This window comes from Chrysemys picta, chromosome 6 (assembly GCF_011386835.1).
Source record: "Chrysemys picta bellii isolate R12L10 chromosome 6, ASM1138683v2, whole genome shotgun sequence".
NCBI classification, from domain to species: Eukaryota; Metazoa; Chordata; order Testudines; family Emydidae; genus Chrysemys; species Chrysemys picta.
The window spans coordinates 15,999,602-16,024,648 of record NC_088796.1 but is presented as its reverse complement, the minus strand read 5'-3'; the positions used below and the strand labels follow the sequence as shown (position 1 = coordinate 16,024,648).

At 42.2% G+C, this 25,047-nt stretch overlaps 1 protein-coding gene across 2 annotated transcripts in view; it reads left to right on the top strand.

Annotated features, from left to right (window-relative positions):
• The window catches only part of MYO5B (myosin VB), a 377,457-nt gene that overhangs the window by 192,981 nt on the left and 159,429 nt on the right, over nucleotides 1–25,047 (top strand). For both annotated transcript variants that reach the window (XM_065598729.1, XM_065598728.1), the window contains exons 6-9: nucleotides 3,647–3,790; nucleotides 6,375–6,456; nucleotides 19,699–19,806; nucleotides 23,241–23,350. In XM_065598729.1, the coding sequence (XP_065454801.1) occupies nucleotides 3,647–3,790; nucleotides 6,375–6,456; nucleotides 19,699–19,806; nucleotides 23,241–23,350 (444 nt within the window). The remainder of the gene's footprint in view (nucleotides 1–3,646; nucleotides 3,791–6,374; nucleotides 6,457–19,698; nucleotides 19,807–23,240; nucleotides 23,351–25,047) is intronic.

Sequence of the window (25,047 nt, the reverse complement as noted above, 5' to 3'; positions counted from 1 at the left end):
TCAGATTTTGGAAGGCACTTCAGATTCTTAAACCTTGGGTCGAGTGCTGTAGCCATCTTTAGATTTCTCACATCGGTACCTCTGTGTTTTGTCAAATCTGCTGTGAAAGTGTTGTTAAAATGAACAACATATGCTGGGTCATCATCCGAGACTACTATAATATGAAATATATGACAGAATGTGGGTAAAACCGAGCAGGAGACATACAATTCTCCCCCAAGTAGTTCAGTCACAAATTTAATTAACGCATTATTTTTTTAACAAGCATCATCAGCATGGTAGCATGTCCTCTGGAATGGTGGCTGAAGCATGATGGGGCATACAAATGTTTAGCATATCTGGCACATAAAATACCTTACAATGTCCGCTACAAAAGTGCCATGCGAATGCCTGTTCTCACTTTCAGGTGACATTGTAAATAAGAAGCGGGCAGCATTATCTTCCGCAAATGTAAACTAACTTGTTTGTTTTAGCGATTGGCTGAACAAGAAGTAGAATTGAGTGGACTTGTAGGCTCTAAAGTTTTACATTGTTTTGTTTTTGAGTGCAGTTATGTAACAAAAAAAATCCGACATTTATAAATTGCATGTTCATGATAAAGAGATTGCACTACATACTTGTATTTTGCAATTCAGCTCATACTATTTTTTGTTTGTCATTTACCGTGCAAATATTTGTAATAAAAAATAATATAAAGTGAGCACTGTACACTTTGTATTCTGTGTTGTAACTGAAATCAATATATTTGAAAATATAGAAAAAAAATCCAAAAATATTTAATACATTTCAATTGGTATTCTATTGTTTAGCAGTGCGATTAAAACTGCGATTAATTGCGATTAAATTTTTAGAGTTAATCGCATGAGTTAACTGCAATTGATCAACAGCCCTACTGCAGATATTGGCCAGTCACAGCAGGGTAGTTTTACGTTATGGTTGTCTCTGACATGCATCTGGGATTGTAATCTGGCCTCGGAAGTGGGATGGGAACCTATGAGCCTCCCCCTGAAATAAACAGAAGAAAATTGCAAGTTTAGCTTTTCTACCCTGCAATCTCTGCTGCTGATCACTATGGTGGGTATGAAACAAATAGGAAAAACAATGTACATCATTCAGAATAAATTTAGAAATGCTATTGCCAGAGAGACATTTCATTCTTTAAATTAAGCAGCAAAATATATTACTATAATTATTCCATGGCCACTTTTAACCATAAAGCCCCATTGGCAGACATTTGTATACAACCTTTAACAGTAATACACTGGTTAAGCACAGTTTTGGTTATGTGTATGTCCTGGGGATTGTACGTAACCCAGGATCTCCCAGTGTGGCTGATATGAAAAGTAGTTTGACTTTTTTTTTACTTCCTACCAAGGATGGGGATGTACTGGTCAGCCTTCTTGCAGGTGGCTAGCTCCCCTTACACCTGAAGCCCCATTTATCTACAAGCTTCCTTTATCCTCTGAGTCTTTATCTAACCAGGTTTATGCTTTATTTGAACTAGCCTCTCTTCCTGTGTTCCTAATGCTGACTCTTTGATCCATGAAAATCAATGGGAGTTAGGTACCTAACTCTCTTAGGCTACTTTCAAAATCCTAGCCTAAGCTCCTTGAGAATACTGAAGTGGTTGTGTAAAACCAATAGACTAAGGCCTTGGCTACACTTGTGAGTTACAGCGCTGTAAAGGCTCCCCCAGCGCTGTAACTCACTCCCCGTCCACACTGGCAAGGCATTTGCAGCGCTTTATCTCCATGGTTGCAGCGCTGCATGTACTCCACCTCTCTGAGAGGAATAGCGAGTATTGCGCTGCCACTGTGTGCCAAGTGTGGCTGCCCAACGTGCTGTGAATGGCCTCCAGAATTATTCGGCAGTATGACACAATGCCTGTTCTAGCCACTGTGGTCATCAGTTCAAACTCTACTGCCCTGGCCTCAGGTAACCAACCATGTGACCCACCCTTTACATTCCCGGGGAATTTTAAAAATCCCCTTCCTGTTTGCTCAGCCCGGCGTGGCGTGGAGTGCTATCAATGAATCTTTCCAGGTGACCATGTCTCCACGCGCTAAGTGAGCCCCAGCATGGAGCAATGGCGAGTTGCTGGACCTCATCAGGAAGCTGTCCAGTCCCAGCTGCGCTCCAGCTGTAGGAATTACGATACCTTCGGGAAGGTATCAAAGGACATGATGGAAAGGGGCCATGACCGGGACGCCCTGCAGTGCAGGATTAAAGTGAAGGAGCTGCGGAGTGCCTACCGCAAAGCCCGCAACGCAAATGGCCGCTCGGGTGCTCCCCCTGCGACCTGCCAATTCTACAAAGAGCTGGATGCGATACTTGGGGTTAACCCCACCTCCACTCCGAGCACCACCATGGACACTTCAGAGCCGGTGTGGTGGGGGGAGGAGGAAGAGGAGGAGGAGGAGGAAAACGGGAGTGATGGTGGTGGGCCGGATAGAGACACCCTGGAATCCCTGGAGCTATGCAGGATCTTAAGGAATAGTTTGACAGCCAAACGTGACGTGCTGGCGAGACTCGTCAGCATACGCCTCAGCAGTTCGGACTCCTTTTCCTGCAGACAGATCGCGCTGCACAGAAACCGTTGAAAGATGGCGCCAAAGGTGGACGGAAACAAAGGGATTTCTGGGATGCAAAGCGATGCATCACGGGGCATTGGGACAGGACCCAGAATCCCCTGCACCCACGCCCCCTTCCCACAACCCACGGCGCCAGAATGGGAAAAGGTGCTCTGTGGGATAGCTGCCCATAATGCACCGCTCCCAATAGCGCTGCAATTGCCGCAAATGTGGCCACGACAGTGCGCTGGGCAGCTCAGTGTGGACAGACTGCAGCGCTTTCCCTACTCAGCTGCACAAAGTCAGGTTTAACTCACAGCGCTGTACATCTGCAAGTGTAGCCAAGGCCTAAGGGTAGTCTACACTGGTGCTGGAGGTATAATTTCCAGCTCAGGTAGACATACCCATGCCAGTGCAGTCAAACTAGCACGCTGAAAATAGAAGTGTAGCTATGGCAGTGAAAGCAGTGTGAGGGGCTAGCCACCCAAATATGTATCTAGGGTCTCAGATGGGACTATATTTGGGCTGGCATCTCCTGCCACTCACACCACAGCAGCTACAGGTCTATTTTTGGTGCAGTAGCTCAATTAGACCTAGTGTGGGCTGTCTACCCATGCTGGAAATTACACAAACAGCTCCAGTATAGACATACCCTTAGATATAGGTTCATAAAGGCTAAGGGGGGGGGGGTTAAAAGGCAAGTCAGAGGACTGTTGTGGCCATTGGAATGTCAGTGACATACTCTCTCTAATTATTGAGAATGTTATAACATTGTCTATTCAGTTTCCAGTACTCTTCCACAATAAAAGTCCTGGAAACTAAATCAGCTAATGTTGATACAGTGAACTGGGCCATATCAAAGACCATCTAGCTCCTCTGCCTTCATCAATTTACTGCACTTCAAATTCTCTGTCTACCTCCGTTTGGGAACTCTGTCTCTCCAGTCCTCACTTGACTATTTATGTGCTAAGTTTATTTATTTCTAGGCTCTGGAGAGTAAAAATTGTCATCCTGAGATAATATGCAAACTTACAAAGGGGATCCTTGTTCTTTATGTTGTGTTCTGTTTCATACAGGCAATTGGAAATGCTAAAACAACCAGGAACGACAACAGCAGTCGCTTTGGGAAATACATTCAGATTGGCTTTGATAAAAGATACCATATCATTGGTGCCAACATGAGGACGTATCTATTGGAAAAATCAAGAGTTGTGTTCCAGGTGAGTTATGCAACATTTTCCTTTGGACGCCTTAATTTTATTTTTATTTTTTTAGTGAACTTGCATTTTTTTTCTTAAAGATAGATATAGATACATTAAAACCTTCCCTTTTATAAGTCAAACTTTTGGCAGACCCCGACTTTGGAGACTAGTCTAACAAATTTTGACAGTTCTTCAGGGTTAGAAGCTGAGAACATATGATGGTGGTTTTGATTGTCAGAGCTGGCTTTGTATCAATGCTCTGTTTTTAAAAAGCTTTTTGAAACGATAAGAACATAAGAATGGCCATGCTGGCTCAGGTTGCTGGTCCATGTAGCCCAGTATCCTGTCTTCTAGCAGTGTCAGATGCTTCAGAGGGAATGAACGGAACAAGGCAATTATCGAGTGATCCATCCTCTGTCATCCAGTTCCAGATTCTGACCGTCAGAAGTTTAGGGAAACCCAGAGCACGGGGTTGCGTTCTTGCCTTACTCATTGCCCAGCTACACTGTAGATATGCTCGTGAAACATACCATGATTGTTTTGTACTTTGATTGTAAATGTAATAGCTATCAGGGTACCTAGAGCTCATTTATCATTCTTCGTGTTATTTTTTTAAATAAAATAAATGAACTGAATTGGAATGCAGAAAGAGAGATCACAGGATAAATACAATGCATTAAGGCTCCTGTTACTAAACAAAGATAAAGTAGAATTATGGCTGTAAATATATTAATCTAGGAAATAAATGTATTAGAATTTTGTAGTTATATTAAAAAGTAAAAGCCATAGAACTCTAAGGTTAAAATAAAAAAAAAAAAAAAAAAAAAAGCCCCTCGGAAAGTCATAACACTTGTGTTGAGTGTATAGTAGAACCTTGCTAATCTGCAAATGTTCTGATTAGCACACCAAACAGAGCAGTCGTGGCCCCCATTTCTCAGCAGAGATTTAATGAAAGGTGGGTACTGAAGTAAAAGTTGCATATTGGTAAGACTTTGTTCATTTGTGGTGGTGTTTTTTTTTTTTTTTTTTTTTTTTTTTTTTAATAGTTTGTTTGGGGAGCAATTTTCTTCAAACAATTCACTCCATAGTATTTTTGTAACTCTTCTTTCCTTATCTGCAACCTCACTTTTCAAATTCAAATCCCACTATATAAATGAGTGTGTGTGTGTGTGTGTGTGTCACACACATATCCCTAACTTCCTACATGTGAACAGTCTTTTTAATGGAATTACTCATCAGCTTAAATTTGGGCACATTCTTAAGTATTTTTCCAAATCAGGCCATAGAGTGTGTGTGTGTGTGTGTGTGTGTGTGTGTGTGTGTGTGCGTGCGTGTGTGCGCGCGCGTGCGTAGTGAGGATAGTCAGGATCATATGAGATACGCATTTGTTTTATGTATAAGTATGTGCATCATTAGGTTCATTCAGTCTGTGCTTTCTATCTCTTAGCTAGTTGACTGGATCTGGTTCAGCAAAGCACTTAAGCATGTGCTTCTGTGCTTTGTTGAATCGGAGCCCAGGGCAGGGAATTTGCTGTCTTCTATCATTTGTACATTGCCAAGCATGCTTTCATGGCTCAAAGCATGATTCACAAATAATAAGAAGGTTTTGCATTTAAAGAAGCATCCCCAAGCATCAATATTTTTACCTGTAGTTAACGAAACCTTCACTTAGTTCAGGCACTCTTCATTCTTAAACATCAAGGTTTCTGCTATAGAGGGGAGTCTTGGCTGAGCCTTAAAGTTTCAAGGCTTTTGATGTGTGCTGTAACTCACCTGGACATGCAGCTCTTCTGAGAGGCTTTGACACTTGACTTCATGAACTGCAGATTAGTCAATATCCTTACAGCATTTCACCCCCCCCCCCCCCATAACAATCTATCTTTACCTAGAAATTCCAGTAATTGGCAGGTTCTGTGACAGTGGCTGTGGTAAAGTGGCATAAGCAGGGTAGCAGTGCTCTTGTACTGTAGGTGTGATCCAAAGTAAAGACGGCTGCCCAGTGCGTTAAGGAGAGCTGGCTAAATCTTGTCAAACAGTTTCTCTCTCTAAATCTAAAAGTGTTTGTTGGTTTAATAGTAAGGTGAAAGTAAAAGTGTTCACGTTTTTTCACTGTTAATTATATACACTACCACAATCAGTGTAGCTGCTTTACATTCACACAGGTAATATGTTTGTTGTTTTACACGGAAGAGTAATGGTTCCTGATTGCCTGCTCCCTAGGTTGGGCTAGTAGGGACCAAGGGACACATTTACAAGGTTATTTAGGTGCCCAAAGATGCAGAGAGGTGCTTAGAAGGAGTTACAAAAGAACCTGATTTAGGCACCTACCTGCATCTTTGGGCACCTAAATGCCTTGGTAAATCTGTCCCTAAGAATGCCATGAAGGCAACATGCCCTTGAAAGGAAAGAAGCTTGTATTGCTTAAAATTGACCCTTGAATTGCCTTTAGGGAGCCATGCTGACCACATAGTTATGTGAAGTTGCAATGGTTGGGATGAACCTTGGGGTATGGAAGACCCTGCTGTGAGTGGCAGAAAAATGAAGACTGTTGACTGTCCTTAAGTCATTGGCTGTAAAGTAACTCCATGTTTTTGTTTTGTAGGCAGATGATGAACGAAACTATCATATCTTCTATCAGCTGTGTGCCTCTGCCAGTCTTCCAGAATTTAAAGACTTAGCACTAAGTAAGTACGCTACTCCCGCAACCCACTGGGATCTCTGAGGTGCTTGCTACATGCAGCCTGTTCTTTGTAATAGCAACAAAAATATACACTATTACTATAAATGCAGCCCTACGGAGTCTCATTGGTTAGATTCTGTGTGCCAGCTACAGAACTAGACATCTTACCAAAAAGGTTAAAACGGAAATAAATTTGGGAGGCTTGTTCTTGTCGATAGAGTGCATGTTTGTCCACAGCCCATCATCTGACAGTATGGTGCATATCAGTCAGATTAAATCTCAAGGTTGCAATAGCTGAGCGGCTGGAGGCTAAGACTGAGGCTCCTTGCGAAGGTGTGTAAGGAATCTTATGCGGTGCTCTACCTGATGTCATCAGGTTCACTTTTGTGAACTCCGTTACTCAAAGTTTAAAATGGGAACAAATGACAAACCATTATAGAGGTCACTCATGATGAATCTGAGTGAAATACATCTTATAGAAGCTGCTTGTTAAAAAGTGACACTTCGTTGTGACACCAAGATTGTGGAGCCCGACTGATCTTTGTAGATGAGCGCATATCCTTGTTTAGCATCATTTGTTTTATTTAAAATATTACAGGTCTGATTTTTTTTAAGGGGCTCTGATTTGGTCTCCCTTTTTGCAGGAAAATGTTTGTGCTTATAATTAATTGTGCCATCAAACTTGTGTCCACAATTAACTGCTGGCATAAATCCTACTATTCAGATGTTTAAGAACAGCACGGGGAGGAAAAATCAGTGTCTTCGGCATTTAAATAATAGGACTTGTGCTCACACTAAAAAAGGGAAGCTAGTATTGCAAATATGTCCCCAGATACTCGTGTTACTAAAATTTATCAGGTGTGATGAACAAGGCAGCATGGAAACTTGTCATTCTTAGGCAGGGCTCTCAGACTGCTGGAGTTAGTGTTTCCTAGAGGATAGAGCGATGACTGGAAGTTAAAACTCCTGGATTCAATTTTTCGCTTTGGTAGAGATTCCCTTGGCCTTGGGCAAGTCCATTGAATATCTCTGCGCTTCAGTTTAACCCTCTAGACATAATACTACTTCGGCTCGCAAGTCTGTTGTGGTGACTAACTAAGGTGTGCAAAGAACACGGCGAGCCTTGGATGAAAGGTTCTGTACGAATGCGAAATATTATCAGTTGCTTATTATTAATTATGGTTCTTATTTAGTGTCAGAATTGTAACTTCCCAACAAAATGGTAGCCACCAGCTTCAAGCTCAGAAATTCCTATTGTAACTAGGAACATATTTTCCGATTTATTTCACACTTCAGATATGTTGAGAATTGCTTCTTACCATGCGCTCTTGCAGCTTGCTATGCTAAACAATGGGTACTATTTCTTCCAAAGCTCTGCCTTTTTTTTTCCCCCAAGAGCTCAGAGCAATATACAAATATTGTTTGCAAAATGCAAACAATGAGCCCTAGAGATGGAAAAGGTATATAGAGCTGTGAAACTGCATTTTGTTCAGCGTAAGCAGAGCCAACATTGATATCTGAGCCAGCCTGAGCATACATGTTGTTGTTTGACGCCCACATTCAGGCATACAAAGAAGCAGAGAGATGAACAAAAAAGTGTTCTTTACTTCAGAAGGAAGAATGAGTCACTTGGATGAAAGACTGACAGCAAATATAAATGCACTTCGTGGCACCATCTTCTCTCATTTTGTTTCTGTGCTGTTCAATAGGGACAGATTGCAGAAGCCAAGGTAAAGATCTAAAAAAAAAAAAAAAAAAGTGTTTCCACTTTGCAGGAGTCGCTGGGAATGTGGTACTACCTGCAAGAACCGTAGCATATTAGAAGTCAGAATATTGTTGACTAGATACCTCAGTCTATCTGCCAGTCATCTGAGTGAAAGTCTAAGGTTAGAAGCCTTTTCAGAGCTCTGTCTGGCAGATCTCTATTCATATAGTCTGTTCTCACTATGAGTTCCTCGCAGATGGGGTGGAAGACTATTGGACTAGAGATCAGCCATGTGAGTCTGAAAGGACACTGGCTTTGATCTCTGAGCTCATGGAAACGTCCTTAATCGACTCTTGTGTCCCAGTTATGAAATTGTCTTATAATAATTGAATTTCCATGATGCCTGCAAGCAATTAATCCTTAATGCATGGCGGCAGTAAAGTCTTGGTGTGTATCATTATGTACAAATTATTAGAGATGCGATGAGCTTACATACCTGAATACCCAAATCTTACCTCTGGGTAACACAGAACTGCTTATAACTTCACTGCTTGACTCACCAGTCACTGGCCAAGCCCCGATCACCCCTGACCCATAAGGGTTTATGTAGACTAAGGTGAAAGGTGTTTCAGAATATGCTAGCTAGCACGTTCTTTCTAAAACTCTGGGATAGGCAAGGCTAATTGTACTTCCACACCTGGTAGCTGGTTGATTTGAAGCTAAGAGGGAAGCTTAGGCTTCAACTTATCCATTTAGCCCCTGCTAAAGTACAGCTTGCCTTGTCTGCACTAGATTTTGAGTATGCTAGCTAACGTGTTCTTAAAAAAAAAAAAAAATCCTTCTCTTAGGTCTAGTTGAGACAAACCCAAAAGAGGGTGTGCATGTGTGTATTGCATCATGTTACCATCATGTGAATGAGCATAACATGACCGTAAAATGCACTGAATTGGTATTGAATCCATTGCAGGATAATAATGCTCAGCCCTGGCAAAGAACAGCACTAACTTCACTCAGTCAATTCTCAGCACCCCTGTGAGAGAGGCGCTAATTCCCACTTCACAATGGGGAAACAGAGAAGCTATGGCCTCATTGCAAAAATATGTTTTTTGTTGTTTTTTCATTGAGATAGCGATTTCGATGTAAAATCTTAGTGCAGACAAGGTACAGGTAATTTTTACTTCAGTGTAGCTAATCCTGCTCCCCCATATGAAATTTACCTCAACTAGCTACACTGAGGTAAAAGTTACCTGTGCTTTGTCTCCATTAGGACTTTACATCAAGATAGCTGTGTCCATGTAAATGACATACTTTTCATTGGGCGGGAAGAGAAGTCAAAGCCAGAGAGGTTTAGAGAATTGCTAGACATGGCAAGCCAGTGGCAAAGCTGGATTCGACGTGGAATAGAGTAGATTAGCTCTCAGGAGGCCCTCTCTCCCATTCAGGCAGCCCTGCTCCCCAATTCCCTCAGGCATTGGGCTTGCCAAGCACTAAGGCCTGGACTACGCTTGAAACTTAGTTCGACCTTACTACAATACTCTGAGCTGTGAAAAATGTCATTCCCTGTGTGATGTAGTTAGATTGACCTAATCTCCACCATAGATGCAGCTAGGTCAATGGAAGAATTCTTCCATCGAACTAGCCGTAGCTTCTTGTTGAGGTGGATGGAACTACATTGGTGGAAAAACCCCTTCTGTCTATACAGGAAGTGTCTACACTACAGCAGCGCAGCTGCAGCACTCTAGCTGTGCTGCTATCATGTAAACATACCCTAACTGTTCAACTTCACATGCTAACACCCAAAGTGTATGTATGGAGGTATCACTGTGACACAGACCATAAATTTCACAAGCTATAAAGATTTTCAGAGGAAGGTTTTCAAAATCTGAGCTATGACAAGGCTGCAACAGAAGAAAAACTAAAAAGAGAGAGACAAGTTTTACTTCAGAGAGAGACTTTTCTTTTTTTAAATTATATTTTAGTCAAAGCCCTAGAATTCACGGTCGGGCTAGGAGCAGTCCCTATGGATCTTAAAACATGCCTTGATGTAATTAACACTGGAACAGTAGCAAGGCAGAAACACAGCTGGTGACCACACACACGCACTCTTCATAAAGCTTTAAACAGAAACCAAAAAACAATGAAATACCTTGTGGGCTAACCTCCCAATCACACACTAGCCAGTAGCGCTATATTGTGCTGGCTGTTTCCATTACAGGTTCTCCCTCCAGACACTGAAGGTGAAAGCTAGAGTCATAACAGTGTAAAGAAGCCCTCTTTGATTTGCCAGGGGAAAAACACTCTTTCACCCTTCAGTGCTGCCAGATGATATGAACAGACCTTGCATTTTTAGGAGCATTGTTTAAAAAGACTTGTTAATTCCATTGATCTCTGCATATTCCACACGAAAGGAATGCCGGCAGTCTAGGATGGTATCCAGGAGCCTTGCATAACTTCTCTGTCACCCAGTTAGGACTGGGCTCATTCATTACTTAGTTTTAATTTTCCATTAAAAATTAATAGCGGGCATTATTTAGCATGATACAATATAAAAACAGAACATGTGCACTGACTGGCACATGGCAAGAAGAATGCCACTTTTCCTCTCCAGTGTGGACCTGGGCATACTGAACCACACTTTTATCTTCCCTAGACAAGACTAGTAATGTGCTTGAACATCTTGGAAGTTCAGATGCTACAGAGATGCTGAGATACTAGGGCCATATAAGAACCTAGACAGAAGTGCAACATGCAGAGCCTAGTGCAAAACACTTCTACACACTGATTATGTGGTGCAACACGCAGAGAGCTCATTACACAGCTGCTCTGTAGCCTCTCTTAGATGCCAGTTAATTTTCTGGGTTGTCTCTGAGGTGCTCATTTTGACATCTAAAGCTCTAAATGTTTTATGATTTGCTGACCTCAGAGATCACCTCTCTTCCCAAGTGAAAGCACTGCAGTTGGCTTTTGCAGGGGAGGGATAGCTCAGTGGTTTGAGCATTGGCCTGCTAAACCCAGGGTTGTGAGTTCAATCCTTGAGGGGGCCACTTGGGGATCTGGGGCAAAATCACTACTTGGTCCTGCTAGTGAAGGCAGGGGGCTGGATTCAATGAACTTTCAAGGTCCCTTCCAGTTCTAGGAGGTGGGATATCTCCATTAATTATTATAATTATATTATTATCAATGGATGTGCTCAAGGAGTCTTCCTCCTTTAAATTTTAGCCTTGTTTGGCAGAACATGAAGGAAAGTTAGTTAAATGCAGGGTGTAGTGGGTATTGTTAATGGCAATAACATATGAGACCATGTTCCAGATAAAGGCCAAAATTCACTACTGTGATCTCTATGGCGGATCGATGCTATAGCCTGCTTTCCATACAGTAAACATGCACCAGTCTCGGTGACTGTTTCACGTTGGTAGGGAAGGGCAAAACAATGAAGTCTAGATCTGCCAAATCGACTGAAGAGAAGAATTCTGCTCAAACCCTTCAGAAAGGCCACCGTTTCACAGGTAAAGAATCTGAGGCTCAGAGAAGTTAAACAGCTTGCCCAAGATCACACAGCCGATGACTTGGATTTTGACACTGACCTATCTGGTACATAATATTGGAATTGGAAAAGATTAAAAAAAGGGCAACAAAAATGATTAGGGGTATGGAACAGCTTCTGTACGTGGAGAGATTAATAAGATTGGGACTTTTCAGCTTGGAAACGAGATGACTAAGAGGTGATCTGATAGAGGTCTATAAAATCATGACTGGTGTGGAGAAAGTGAATAAAGTATTATTTACTCCTTCTCATAACACAAGAACTAGGGGTCACCAAATGAAATGAATAGGCAGCAGGTTTAAAACAAACAAAAGGAAGTATTTCTTCACACAACACACAGTCAACCTGTGGAACTCTTTGCCAGAGGATGTTGTGAAAGCCAAGATTATTACAGGGCTCAAAAAAGAACTAGATAAGTTCATGGAGGATAGGTCTAGGATAGGCAGGGATGGCATCCCTAGCCTCTGTTTGCCAGAATCTGGGAATGGGCAACAGAGGATGGATCACTTGTGTGATGGGTTGGATCACAGAAACCCCTGGGGGGACTGCCAACTGATGTGCCAAGACTACTTCTGCCTCTGCTTTCTTGCCCTGGCAGCTTGGGACTTCAGTACCCTGCCTGATTTGAGCCAGACCCACTAGCCTCCTGCAAACCCAGACCCAGGTCTGAACCACATCCCCTAACAGCTATAGTCTTAATTGAAAGCAGCTTAAGAAGTGTTCCTGTCTTTAACACTCAGATACCCAACTCCCAATGGGGTCCAAACCCCAAATAAATCCGTTTTACCCTGTATAAAGCTTATACAGGGTAAAATCATAAATTGTTTGCCCTCTATAACACTGATAGAGAGAGATGCACAGCTGTTTGCCCCTCCCCCACAGGTATTAATACATACTCTGGGTTAATTAATAAGTAAAAAGTAATTTTTATTAAATACAGAAAGTAAGATTTAAGTCGTTCTAAGTAGTAACAGACAGAACAAAGTGAATTACCAAGTAAAATAAAACAAAACATGCAAGTCTACGCCTAATACAGTAATAAAACTGAATACAGATAAAATCTCACCCTCAGATGTTTCAATAAGTTTCTTTCACAGACTGGATGCCTTCCTAGTCTGGGTACAATCCTTTTTCCTGGTACAGCCCTTGTTCCAGCTCAGGTGGTAGCTAGGGGATTTCTCATGATTGCAGCCCCCTTTGTTCTGTTCTACCCACTTAAATATCTTTTGCATAAGGCGGGAATTCTTTGTCCCTCTGGGTTCCCACCCCTCCTGCTCAATGGAAAAACACCAGGTTAAAGATGGATTCCAGTTCAGGTGACAGGATCACATGTCACTGTAAGACCCCAAGCCTTCATTCCTCCCAGCCTGACTCACAGGAAGGCCTGCCTGCAAACAAACAGAGCCACCCACAGTCAATTTTCCTGGTTGATGGGAGCCATCAAGATTCCAAACCACCATTAATGGCCCACACTTTGCATAATTACAATAGGCCCTCAGAGTTACATTTCATATTTCTAGTTTCAGATACAAGAGTGATACATTTATACAAATAGGATGACCACACTCAGTACTTTACAAGAGACCTTTTGCATGAAGCATATTTTAGTTACATTATATTCACACTCATCAGCATATTTTCATAAAATCATACAGAGTGCAACGTCACAACTTGATGATTACCTGTTCTATTCATTCCCTCTGCGGCACCTAGCATTGGCCACTGTTGGAAGACAGGATACTGGGCTAGATGGACCTTTGGTCTGACCCAATATGGCCGTTCTTATGTTCTTATTCATGCCCTTGCATTGAAGTATACATCACTTCACTTACCTGTCTGGGTCTATTTCTGCCAATCTGTAAAATACATAAGCAAAATATGAAAATACAGATACATGTCCACATTCATTTGTAGGAGGTATGTGAAGATTAAGGTCTCTATCTTACAGATGACACCAGCACACCTCATCTAAGCTTTTTCACAATTCACCAGTGGAAATTTTTGACCAAAAGTAGCTTTGCAATTTTTCACACTAAAAGATGCTATTATCCAGAAGCTGCCAGTAAGCAGAAGGAACTGTTTTCAGGGGGATACATAGAAAGGGGAGCATGGAACAATGATAGATGGTACAAAACAGTAGTTGTGAAACTGTTTATTCACTTTCAGTATTAAAGAAAACCAAACATGATGCACAGTAATGTATAGTGTACCATAATGTTTGGAGCAGGGGTTCTCAAATTGCATTGCACCGTGACCCCCTTCTGACAACAAAAATTACTACACGACCCAAGGAGAGGGGACCGAAGCCTGAGCCCCATTGCCCCAGGTGGGGGAATGGGGCCAAAGTCGAAGCCATAGAGCTTCAATCCCAGGCAGGGGGCCTGTAATCTGAGCCCCAGGGCTGAAGCCCTTAGGCTTTGGCCCTGGGTGGTGGGGCTCGGGCTTCGGCCCCAGGCCCCAGCAAGTCTAAGCCAGCACTGGTGACCCCCTTAAAACGGGGTCCCGACCCACTTTGGGGTCCTGACCCACAGTTTGAGAACCGCTGGCATAGAGCACACTTAGGAAATTTCAGCTTGGTATGTGTCACAAGAAATACTGTAAAGCAGAACGCAATTCTACTGTATTCAGTAGCAGCCAGAAGTTCTCGCCATGCTCCTTACACTGAACCGTGTTGTGTTGGGCTTTCCGTCTGAAGGGTTAAAGTCCTTCCCCTGCTAGGTGCCCCGCTGATTCACTTTCTGTTACAACATCGGTCTTGAGAGTTGAGCACCTTGGCCAAGCTTATGCTGAAACCAGAGCCCCAGGGGTTTACCAACATCTGCCTCGTTTCCCTCACATTGGTGCTTGTAGCCTCGGTGTGTGCCATTCCTGTGCTCCTGTAAAAAGTTATGGCTGTTCTTCTGAATGCGCAAAACTTTGAGACACCAAACCTCTTGGGTCCTCTCACTTGCTTAGCACCAGGCTCACATAGGACCTCCAGGACCTGAACTTTAACAGCAAGAGATAGGTCCACTGATTGGAAGCCATGGCACACAGTGGAAGTGGTCAGCTGCGCATGCTCAGAGGACCTTCTCTCTTAAATCAAAAAGGTTTCCATTAGCGGCATGCCTGTTGCTACGATCTGAATCCCATTAACACTGGTCTTGACGGGACAGGATTGGTTCCTGGCAATATGTTTCCATTAACCAGAAGTTGCTATTATCAGGGTTGCTATTAAATGGAATCTACTGTATTTCGTGACAAATATTAAAAACAAAAGGAACTTGAAACTTTATTTAACCCCAGAAAAGAAGTAAAGAAAATGTGTATGTTACACATTCTCATATTAGTCTTTAGTTTGAGGGGAGAGAGGAGCCGGTGCTTCTGAGAGAATGACATGGCACTAACCACATGGGTTATTTTATTTTATTTTGTCTCAAAATTTTGAATTTTCAGAATATTTCAACCACTGTCTTAGCTGGCTGAAAATCACCAATCATTGTTCACAAATGTTGTCTACATTTTTAATATTTTTCCTAGTTCTAATTATAGGTATTGCCAGGCACTGTTTGCTTAAGTGCTGTGCAATCCTTCCCACACACAGCCCTGTTAATGAATCTCAGGGCTGATTTGCAGCACCCTTGCAATTTTATTCCTGTGCCTTTCTCCAGTACCCACTGCCAGTTGTGCCAACAGGCATGATGTTCATGGGATAAGACAGTTAACTTATTTCTATCTCTGACTTAACCAGCTTTGAGCCAATTGTAGATCTGTAGAGGGTGATCAAGTAAGGGTCCCATTCCTCACCCACACTGGCTGTTAAATTCCCATTGAAATCTGAGATAATTCTGCATGTGGGGCAAGTGCAGGATCTGGGTTTAAGTTTTTCATTTTATCTGGAAAAAGAAACACATCGATTAAGTCTAGAATTGCTTCAGTTTATATCTAAACTGGACTGTTTCCAAGTGCTACGCAACGCGCTTCCTGAAAATAATTAATCAAAATAATTAATGGTACTAACACACAGCACAAGGCAGTAACATAGTAGTGAATCAGAGGGGTTTGCAATTGTTAAAATCATTGTGCATGTTTTAAATGAGTATCAAAGTGGCTTCCTCAAGAGGTTTATTTTTAAAAATGCAAATGTCAGCCTGATACACACGATCTTAAAAGGAAGATGAAAAACAGCCAGCGTTTCAGGGGTTTTTTTGGTCTACAAACCTTAACCTGGCCAGCTTTCTCCAGAATGGGGAAAAAGAGGAAGCACCCCATATTACAATATCTCTTGTGCTAAACAGCCTACAGAGGTAGATACAGTCCCTGCTCTGTGGTGCTTACATCCTAAATTAAAAGGCAAATGGATAGCTCCTCTGTCCACCCAGCAGATTGTTGTACCACAGCGTGGTTAAGGCACTGTATACATAGTTCTGTATCAAATTAGTTACAAGTATATATAGTCACCTTATTTTAATCAAGCTATAGTTTTGATACTGAGTAAACTTGGTTAGGGCACATAACCACGTGAGATCCCCATGCTGATCTCTGTATCCTTTATTGCAATGCTAGGTTTTCTGACTTGCTACCTGCCTGAGATTTGCTCTTATTTTCAATCTAAGCAACAAGCCTAAATGAATCCATCTGCTATGTGACTAAGCAGTTATTACGCTGCATTTCATACATACAAGATGACTCGGCACATTTTCTGTGCCTCTGCATTCAGGTTCCTAGAGGTTGCCTTCCTCTTACACACTCTTCGCTGTGCTCTATCAAAGTTAGATTGTTAAAATCATTGGAGCACCGAGCCGTTATTTGTATTGTCTGTGAGCACAATGCACCTTGTGTGGTGTATTGTACGCAATAAATAATTTTCAAGGTTCATAATTTCAGTTACCTGGCCAAATACCTGGCAGTTCTGGTCATTTGGCCAAGTGACCAAATAAAACAGATACTCAACCAAATGATTAGTTTAGCATAATGGTCCAGATTAAACTCTGGTGTAATTTCATTGAGGCTACTGGGATTACATGGAAGGGAAACATTGATTCCTGCTGTAACACCTGTAGAATAAAGGCTTATAAAGGGGATCAAAGAACTGATCTTGTTTATTTCCAGTGACGTTTTCCCCCCCTCTCCCCCCGCCCATCAGGATTCCAGAAAACAAATGATGTCTTTGTCCCTTATTGTTTACATGGTTCTGTATCTGAGTAGTGGGATGAAATTTAGGAAAGGGAAAATTTGGTTAAAATAAAAATAACCTATTAACATAAATGAGATCTGTTAAACTGTGGAGTCCCTCCCAAAGGAAGTTCTTGGACACCCCGTTATTTGGGATTTTTAACTAGGCTGGACAAATGATCAGTAATGTAGAAAACAATCCTGACCTGGCAGGGGGTTTGACTGACTAACTCCAAATAGATGTTTCCAGTGTTAGACCACAGAACTGCGAGTTTGGTTAGTGATACCTGTGGGACCCACTGGAGTATATGTTTAAGAAGTGTTAATGTTGTCTATACTCCCAACCTGAACATACACCTGACCAAATGCACCTGGGAAGGTTATGAATGAGTGGAGACATTCAGGTGGCATTATTGAGGGGTTTTTAAGTCACTGGCAGCCCAAAATGGAATTGTACCCATCTGCACAGTAGGCTGTTTGCTCCATTGTTTCGTAATACTATAGTAATGTATTTACATGTCTAATATCTTTCCAAGCTCTGCTTGGCAAGCCCCTCTGATCACATTTAAAAGTGGAATGCCAGCTAAGCAGCCAGGCAGTTCTTTCCATACTGTTACCCAGCAGCCTTTAAGAGTCTCGAAAGATGTGGCTGCACAAGAGTTTCCCTTTTAGCTTTAATTTTCTAGTAAGGCTTGGCTCACTCAGAGAAATTAATAAAGTGCATTTATGGCTCTTTGCCTGTGCCTTGAATTCTTCTAGTTTGTTGTAAATGTCTCTATTGAGCAATAATACAGGAGTCTTTTCTGTTGCCCCTGAAATCTGCAAGAGATTTGCCATTTCCCACAAGCTTTAACTCTTTGTGGGATCTGTACCTTCTAGTGATAGTGCTTCCATTGGAACAGCTTGAAATTCCACAGCTTCAGATTGCCAGGGTTCATGAGAACCATTTTTTGCTTTCTGCTCATGTGGGTTTACATTGACTTTGTATTTGAAACAATTCAAACCCTCCTTAGAAACTAACCAAGACTTGTCTGGTCTCAAGTCAAAATGATGTGAAACTAGCACATTTCTCACATGTTTCAGAGTAACAGCCGTGTTGGTCTGTATCCGCAAAAAGAACAGGAGTACTTGTGGCACCTTAGAGCAGGGGTAGGCAACCTATGGCACGCGTGCCAAAGGCGGCACGTGAGCTGATTTTCAGTGGCACTCACACTGCCCGGGTCCTGGCCACCGGTCCGGGGGGCTCTGCCTTTTAATTTAATTTTAAATGAAGCTTCTTAAACATTTTAAAAACCTTATTTACTTTACATACAACAATAGTTTAGTTATATATTATAGACATATAGAAAGACCTTCTAAAAACGTTAAAATGTATTACTGGCACACGAAACCTTAAATTAGCGTGAGTAAATGAAGACTCGGCACACCACCTCTGAAAGGTTGCTGACCCCTGCCTTAGAGACTAACACATTTATTTGAGCGTGGGCTGTAGCCCACGAAAGCTTATGCTCAAATACATTTGTTAGTCTCTAAGGTGCCACAAGTACTCCTGTTATTTCTCACATGGTTTCCACCCAAAATTCAGTCCTGAGTTTGCTCAAAACTCCACTTAGGCTGGGAAAAAATTGGGGCAAACCTCAGCAAACTACTTGGTACACCTAGCTTGAGTTTTATTCCTGTAATAAAACCACCAATTCAGGGAAGTTACACTTTGTTTGGCGTTCTGTTCAATTTTACACAGATTTAGTTACCTCTGTTCCAGTCATTTTATCCATCCATGTGCTGAACTTCTATAGACTTCAATAGGGATCCTGCACGTGGAGGGCCTGGCAAAGTTGCATTAAAATATAGACAGTTGCACAAAGTTCACTGTACTGAATAGTGTGACTGCGTTTGCCAACATTTGCTTGGGTGTCCCTGCATTTCAGTACGCAGCCAATAATATATCAAGAAGCACAGTGTAAGATAAGTATTAAAATGCTCGCTCATGTTTAAAATACAGCTATCTCACTTAAAAACCCCGAGTTCCTGCTCGTTGTCCCAAAGATGAGTTTGTCAAATGACTAGTTAATCAAGCAGAAGAGCTGAACTAATCGTAGAGATGGGAAGCTTTAAATATACACATTATGTAGGTTCAGGCAGAGACGATAAATTCTGTGCAATGTAATTGATATTGTCTCCCATGAACAGACAGTAAATCCACGCTACATTGTGCCAAACTGTTCACACTTCAATAAAAGTGGAATTAGTTTTATGCTGAAAAATAACTCTTCAAAATGGGCAACACGGAGTTCCAGGTTTGGATCCCATTGATTTCTGTATCAAACGCAATTTGCTTACAAGCAAAAACTTTTTTCCCCCTAACTGCCAGACATACATACTCAAACTCATATAAACTTTGGGGTCTGAGTCAAAGTGGGTCTTTCCTTCCATGACCGTCTCTGGCAAAAATGTTCTACTGACCAAAATTCAGCCTTCTGTGACACGTGTGTAACTTCCACTGTGGATTTGTACAGGTGTAACTACTTGGAACTTTGAGAACAATTTTGTTGATCTACAAGAAAGAACAGAATCCAGCTCCTCCTCTCTGTCGAGTTGGCACTACAGAAATATCTGGAATAGAAAGCACAATGGTTTTATTGCTAAAACAAGCAGATCTGATTGTGTGCACAGACTATTTTTACATAGTCACTTTTTAGAGCAGAACTTTGTTTTAAGGAGACCATCTGCCTTCTAAGGTGGGCGGCTGGGCAGCTACATGGGGAGTGTTCTAAAGTAAGTACAACTAAATGTAAGCAGCAGATGATGTGCCTCCATTTATTCTGTGTTTGCTCTTCTCCTAGCATGTGCTGAAGACTTTTTCTACACTTCTATGGGAGGCGACACAACTATTGATGGAGTTGATGATGCTGATGATTTTGACAAAACCAGACATGCTTTCACCCTGCTTGGTAAGGGATTATTTGAAAGGGTCCAGTTGGAAAGCTTCCTAGTAGAACACTTGGATGTCTGTGTCTTGCAAAGGCTTTCAATACTTTGCATAAGCCCTAATGTAATAATGTAACCCTCGGAGGCATAAATCCATTTTCTTTTTGACCTACTTGGTTTTACCTTGCTCTCTGGGTAGGGAATGTGGGAGGATGACACCAAGTTTCTTACACTCACATCAATAGCTAGTGAAACAGAGGGGGGAATTGGGAGAATGACTGACTAGAGATTACCCCAAATGGAACATTTTAGGTTTAAAGCGACATGGCCATTTTCATTTAGTCTCAGTTTTGTTTCTGTTAGTCTGTTTCCAGGAGGTGCAAAAATATCTTTACTTTCTAACTTAGTTCCTATTCAGCCTGGCTAAACACAGGGTGATGTGTGTCATTGCATACACCGTCATACTATCATTGCCAAGTATCAGAGCAATAGAAATAATGGGCCAAATTGGACTCTTCACTGTGTATACACAGTGCACCTTGTAGTCAGTGGAAGCCATGCACATGTAGCCAATGGCGGAATGTCCCAGTATTAATAACCATATGCAGCGTTCCTCTAGAGTACAGTACAGCAATCTGCCACCTCGGTGACCTGACTGCAGTACTGACTACTTATAAGGAAAATAATTTGTAATAGAGGAAATAATTGGCTCTCTCAGAATCTTATACATTTGCAGGGGTTTATTCCCGTTCTTTAACTGTAGTTAATCTTTTAAATGTAATTTTTCGTTCCTCGCTGCACTTCATTTTATTTCTTCCTGTTTTGGAAGAGGAGTTTTTAGCACTGTGTGTGCTGCCTCTGGGGGGGACAAGGGGTCGCTGACCTTGTGGCTGCACCGATCACAGGGGATTACCATATGCACTGTTACAGGTGCGTCCTTCACTTACCCTTCCAGGCTGAGAGTCTCTGAATTACACTCAAATTTCAGATGTACATATTTTTCTCTTTCATTTCTCCTGGTCCAATCTCAGGGGCTCTATCCTCATCCTCTTTGGCTCTGCTGCTTGTGAGCCTGTCAGTTATCCTCTCCTTCTTCACATCTTGCTCAGGCGAGGCTTTTGAGATACTGTCCTCTCGTGGTTCTCCTGTCCCTCCAACTCTTTTGTGTGTCTGTTTTTGCTGGCTCCTCCTCCTCTTCTCTGTTGCCCCCTGAGGGTGTCCCCAGGTTCCATCTCTGTGCCTCCTAGTCTTTTCACTTCTGTCTCTGGACAGCTGCAACTGCTTACAGAGTTTCAATGATCATCTCTATGCTGATGACTCATAAAGTTCTCTCCACCACTGATCTGTCTCCTTCTGTCCAATCCCAAGTCTTTTCCTGGCTCTGTGATATCCCACTCTTGGATGTCTTGTCAGGATCTTAAACTGAACATGACTAAATCTGAGCTTCTCATTTTTCACTTACAAGGTTTCTCTGCTTTCCACCCTCCTTTACCGCTATAAATCCATCACCATCCTCCCCATCTTTTAGGCTAGTGAATCTGAATTCTTTTTGTCTCCTCCCTTTCTGGCCCGTCAGCCCCTCATCCCCGCCCGCCCCCCCCTCCCACCCCGCCCGGCTGCATCCAAATCCTGGTGTTTCTCCTTTCTTAACGTGTTCACGGTCTAGGGCTGGCTCCAGGCACCAGCCTTCCAAGCAGGTGCTTGGGGCGGCAATCTGCAAGGGGCGGCAGTCCGTGTGTTTTTGCCGCTCCAAACAGCGCGCCGAATTGCCGCCGCGGACGGCAGGGGCAGTCCAAGTGCCGTTCAGGCGGCACGCGCGTTTCCGCGGCGGCAGTTCGGCAGCAGCTTCTGTCTTCCGGCTGAAGCTGCCGCCGAATTGCCGCCGCCACGGAAACGCGCCTGCCGCCCTAATGGCACACGGACTGCCCCCGCGGTCCGCAGCGGCAATTCGGCGCGCTGCTTGGGGCGGCAAAAACAGTAGAGCCGGCCCTGTCAAGGTCTGAATGCTTCTTTCCTTTCACCCCAGAGCCAGATCTCTTGTTCAAGTCCTCCTAACATACCGCCTTGACTACTGCAATGTCCTCCTCTGACCGCCCACAGACACTGCCCCTGCTTTAGTGTCTGCATTTTGTGTGGACTAAAGTCACCTTTCTTATCTGTCAGTTTGATCATGTCATGCATGCTCTTCGAATCCCTTCATGGGCTTTGTGTCTCCTCAAGCCCCTCCCCTCCACTAGTGCTCCAAGCCTATGTGCATGTGTCAGCTTTTCATAAAATCACCACCATGCCTTCTTCCACTCAGCCGTCCATGCATGATGCAAACTCCCTGCGCTCATTTGCAAATCCCTTAGCCTGTCCACATTTACCTCTGATAAACAGTGCCATAGAGCAGCCAAGTAGTATTGCTTTTTGTTAACCCTAAATTATTTTTCCATCACTGTTGATGATAAAAAAAAAAAAAATCTCTGGAGATATAAAAGCAGGCTCGACAGACCGAGAACATCCAGAGCAAGTCATAAACCTGTAGAACATGATGTGCAGAGCAGGCAGTGAACATTTAAAGAGGAACAGAAATCTGCTGAGATTTGAAGTGAGATTTTGCAGAGTAACAATTTTCAGATTTCTGGGAGTGATGTTCCTGCTGGGGAAGCTAACCAGTATCTGTCAGAAAACACTTGAGAAGGGAAAGTCTTGCACCAGCAATGGAAAGCCATTAACAAGTACTTCTGTCACACACTTGCAAGTTGTTTTGGCATGCGGTTTTGGATGTGAATTTTTTTGCACATCCAAAAACGTTAAACTGCAGGTGCAAGTGGGAGTGGGCAAACTGGGCAGTCAGCCGTGTAGCTCGGATGTTAAGGGCTTTATTGTACAACTCTCTCACGTTGGTACAAGTGATCCCAGTGACTCCAATGGGGACTATTTGAGTACGTGCTCTTCCTTGGCACTATTAATACCCAGTAACAATTTTAAATACTGGCTTACAGCAGTAGCATAGCTTAACCTGGTTTCACTGGTATTGGCCTGCAATTTGTGCGCCACAGTTGTTTGTATGATCTTACAATTATTACAGGTAAGCAGTTTTTCCCTTTTGTGTTCTAAAAAACAAAGCAAGCCCCTATACAGTCTCCTCTGCAGTTGGTTGAATTGAAATCCCAAATGAGTTTAACTGATCGTCCTAGTTTCTTAGCTTTCATGCAAGTTTAAAATAGTATCCGATCCATCTGTAATAAAATCACCTTGATATGACTGTTTAGGGTGTGAGGATTTAACAGTTCATCTGAGACGTTCCTCTTGCAATCTCAGCTGTCACCTTGAATGATGATTGTTTATTGAGGGCATTCTGACTGTTTTTGAAATCATCCATCCGGAAAGGAAATCGAACCATATAAATATTTTAAAAGAGAATAAAACACTTTTTATGTTGTGAAAATTGGATGTCAATTGTTTCTTTCAGGAGTGAAAGAGTCTCATCAGATGAGCATTTTTAAGATAATAGCTTCCATCCTGCACCTAGGAAACTTGGAAATTCAAGCAGAACGAGATGGAGACTCTTGTAGTATATCGGTAAGTTTTTAGCAGGCACAGAAGATATTGTGTGTGCAATTTTGTGTATTAATAAATCCAGCCAAATTGCCTGTCTCTTGCTACAAAGGATGCCATCAAATATGTTTAGTTAATAATTTAATTTCTATTTATTTTCTCGTGTTTTATTGCTTTTGTAGGCAACTTATCAATAAATCTTATTTCCCTGATGTGTTTGCATTATTTCCCAGATGGAAAGAGACAATCTCACTTGTTTTCACTTGTAAAGCAACATGACTGTGTTTGCTTACTTCCTGGGTTTTTAAAGTCCAATGGTTGTCACCCTTAAAAACTGACCAATTGCCCTAGCTAACAAATCTAATGTTACCTCAGTGTTTCCAGCATTCCCTGGAGTAAATATTAGGGAAACAGAGAGAGTATTGCAAATACAGAGGTACAAATACTGTGATCCTTACCCCCTACGCAAGGTAAAATTGACAAGTCTTTAAAGGCAACCAGTGGATCAGACTCAATAGTGCTGTCTGCAGAATAGTGGTTGGGAATACACGCACCCTAGGGGCAATGCTAGTGCTGAAAGTAGCTGCTGGTGAATAAGAATCCGAAACAATGGGCTAGTGCCTCCTCTGTAAATGTAACTCCACTGACTTCAGATGGCTGGTTTTGGATTTTCCCCAGGCGCAGAATTTGGTCAGTCCTGGTGTCTCTCAAATACCAAGGGGATTTAAAGAAGAATGGAATGGGAGCATCTTTTTATACCTTTTCAGACTGTAATAATTTTCAGTATGTGTCAGAACTCTGGCCTAAACCATTTCCCCATGTTCTTATGGGTTTTTGGGTTTTTTTTGGTTCCTGGGTTAGATTTGGGATGCATATTGCAGCACAGGCTTTCAGAAATGGTAGTGATTATGGGTGCTATTGTTTATATATTTATTTTTTGGGTGCCCAACTTGAAATATCTTTTAAAAGGGCTGAATTTGCTCTCTTAAATTCAGGCCCCTTTAACGTATTTCCAACTGGATCCAGAATTCATCACTTTTGGAAATGTTGGCCTCTCAGCACAAGTATAAATGCTGGAATAAAGAAATGGCCCTATTGTGCAACTAATTAAATTATCTGGTTTTGGTTGCTGGAGTTCAGAGCTGTGAGAAATGACGCTCCCATATATTTGTCATTGAAATGTAGCCATCCAGTACGCAAAGGAGTACAACATAGATAGCAACACAGGGTGGCTATGTACCACATATTTTTATTAAAAGAATACTAAAATACTAAAAATACTTGTTGTCCTACCAATTATCACCATGTCCCATACTGGGTAGCTTATTCTTAATTAAAATATAAGGATGTGCTCTGCACATATTGCTAGTGTTACCCTGGAGATGCTCAGTGTGCAGTTAGTTGGACACGGGGGGGCAATTTGTTTTAGATATTTGGCAATCTGGGCGCATAAAACTAATCTGCTCCCACAATGCTGAATTCTGTAATGGATTTAGCATTATTTAATTAAGTTTAAATGTGACTGCATGAAATAACCAGGACGGCGTTTATTACTTTTAATCAGCAATCAGAAAAATGTGGGAGAGCCAACAAGCATCCTAGAGGATTTAAAAAAGCATTTTACCCCCCTCCCAAAATCTAGCTGGGTATTTTTGTTTTACTTTATTTTGAAGTATGATGTAATGTTAACAAAAGACTGAACAATTTCCCACTCTTACAAG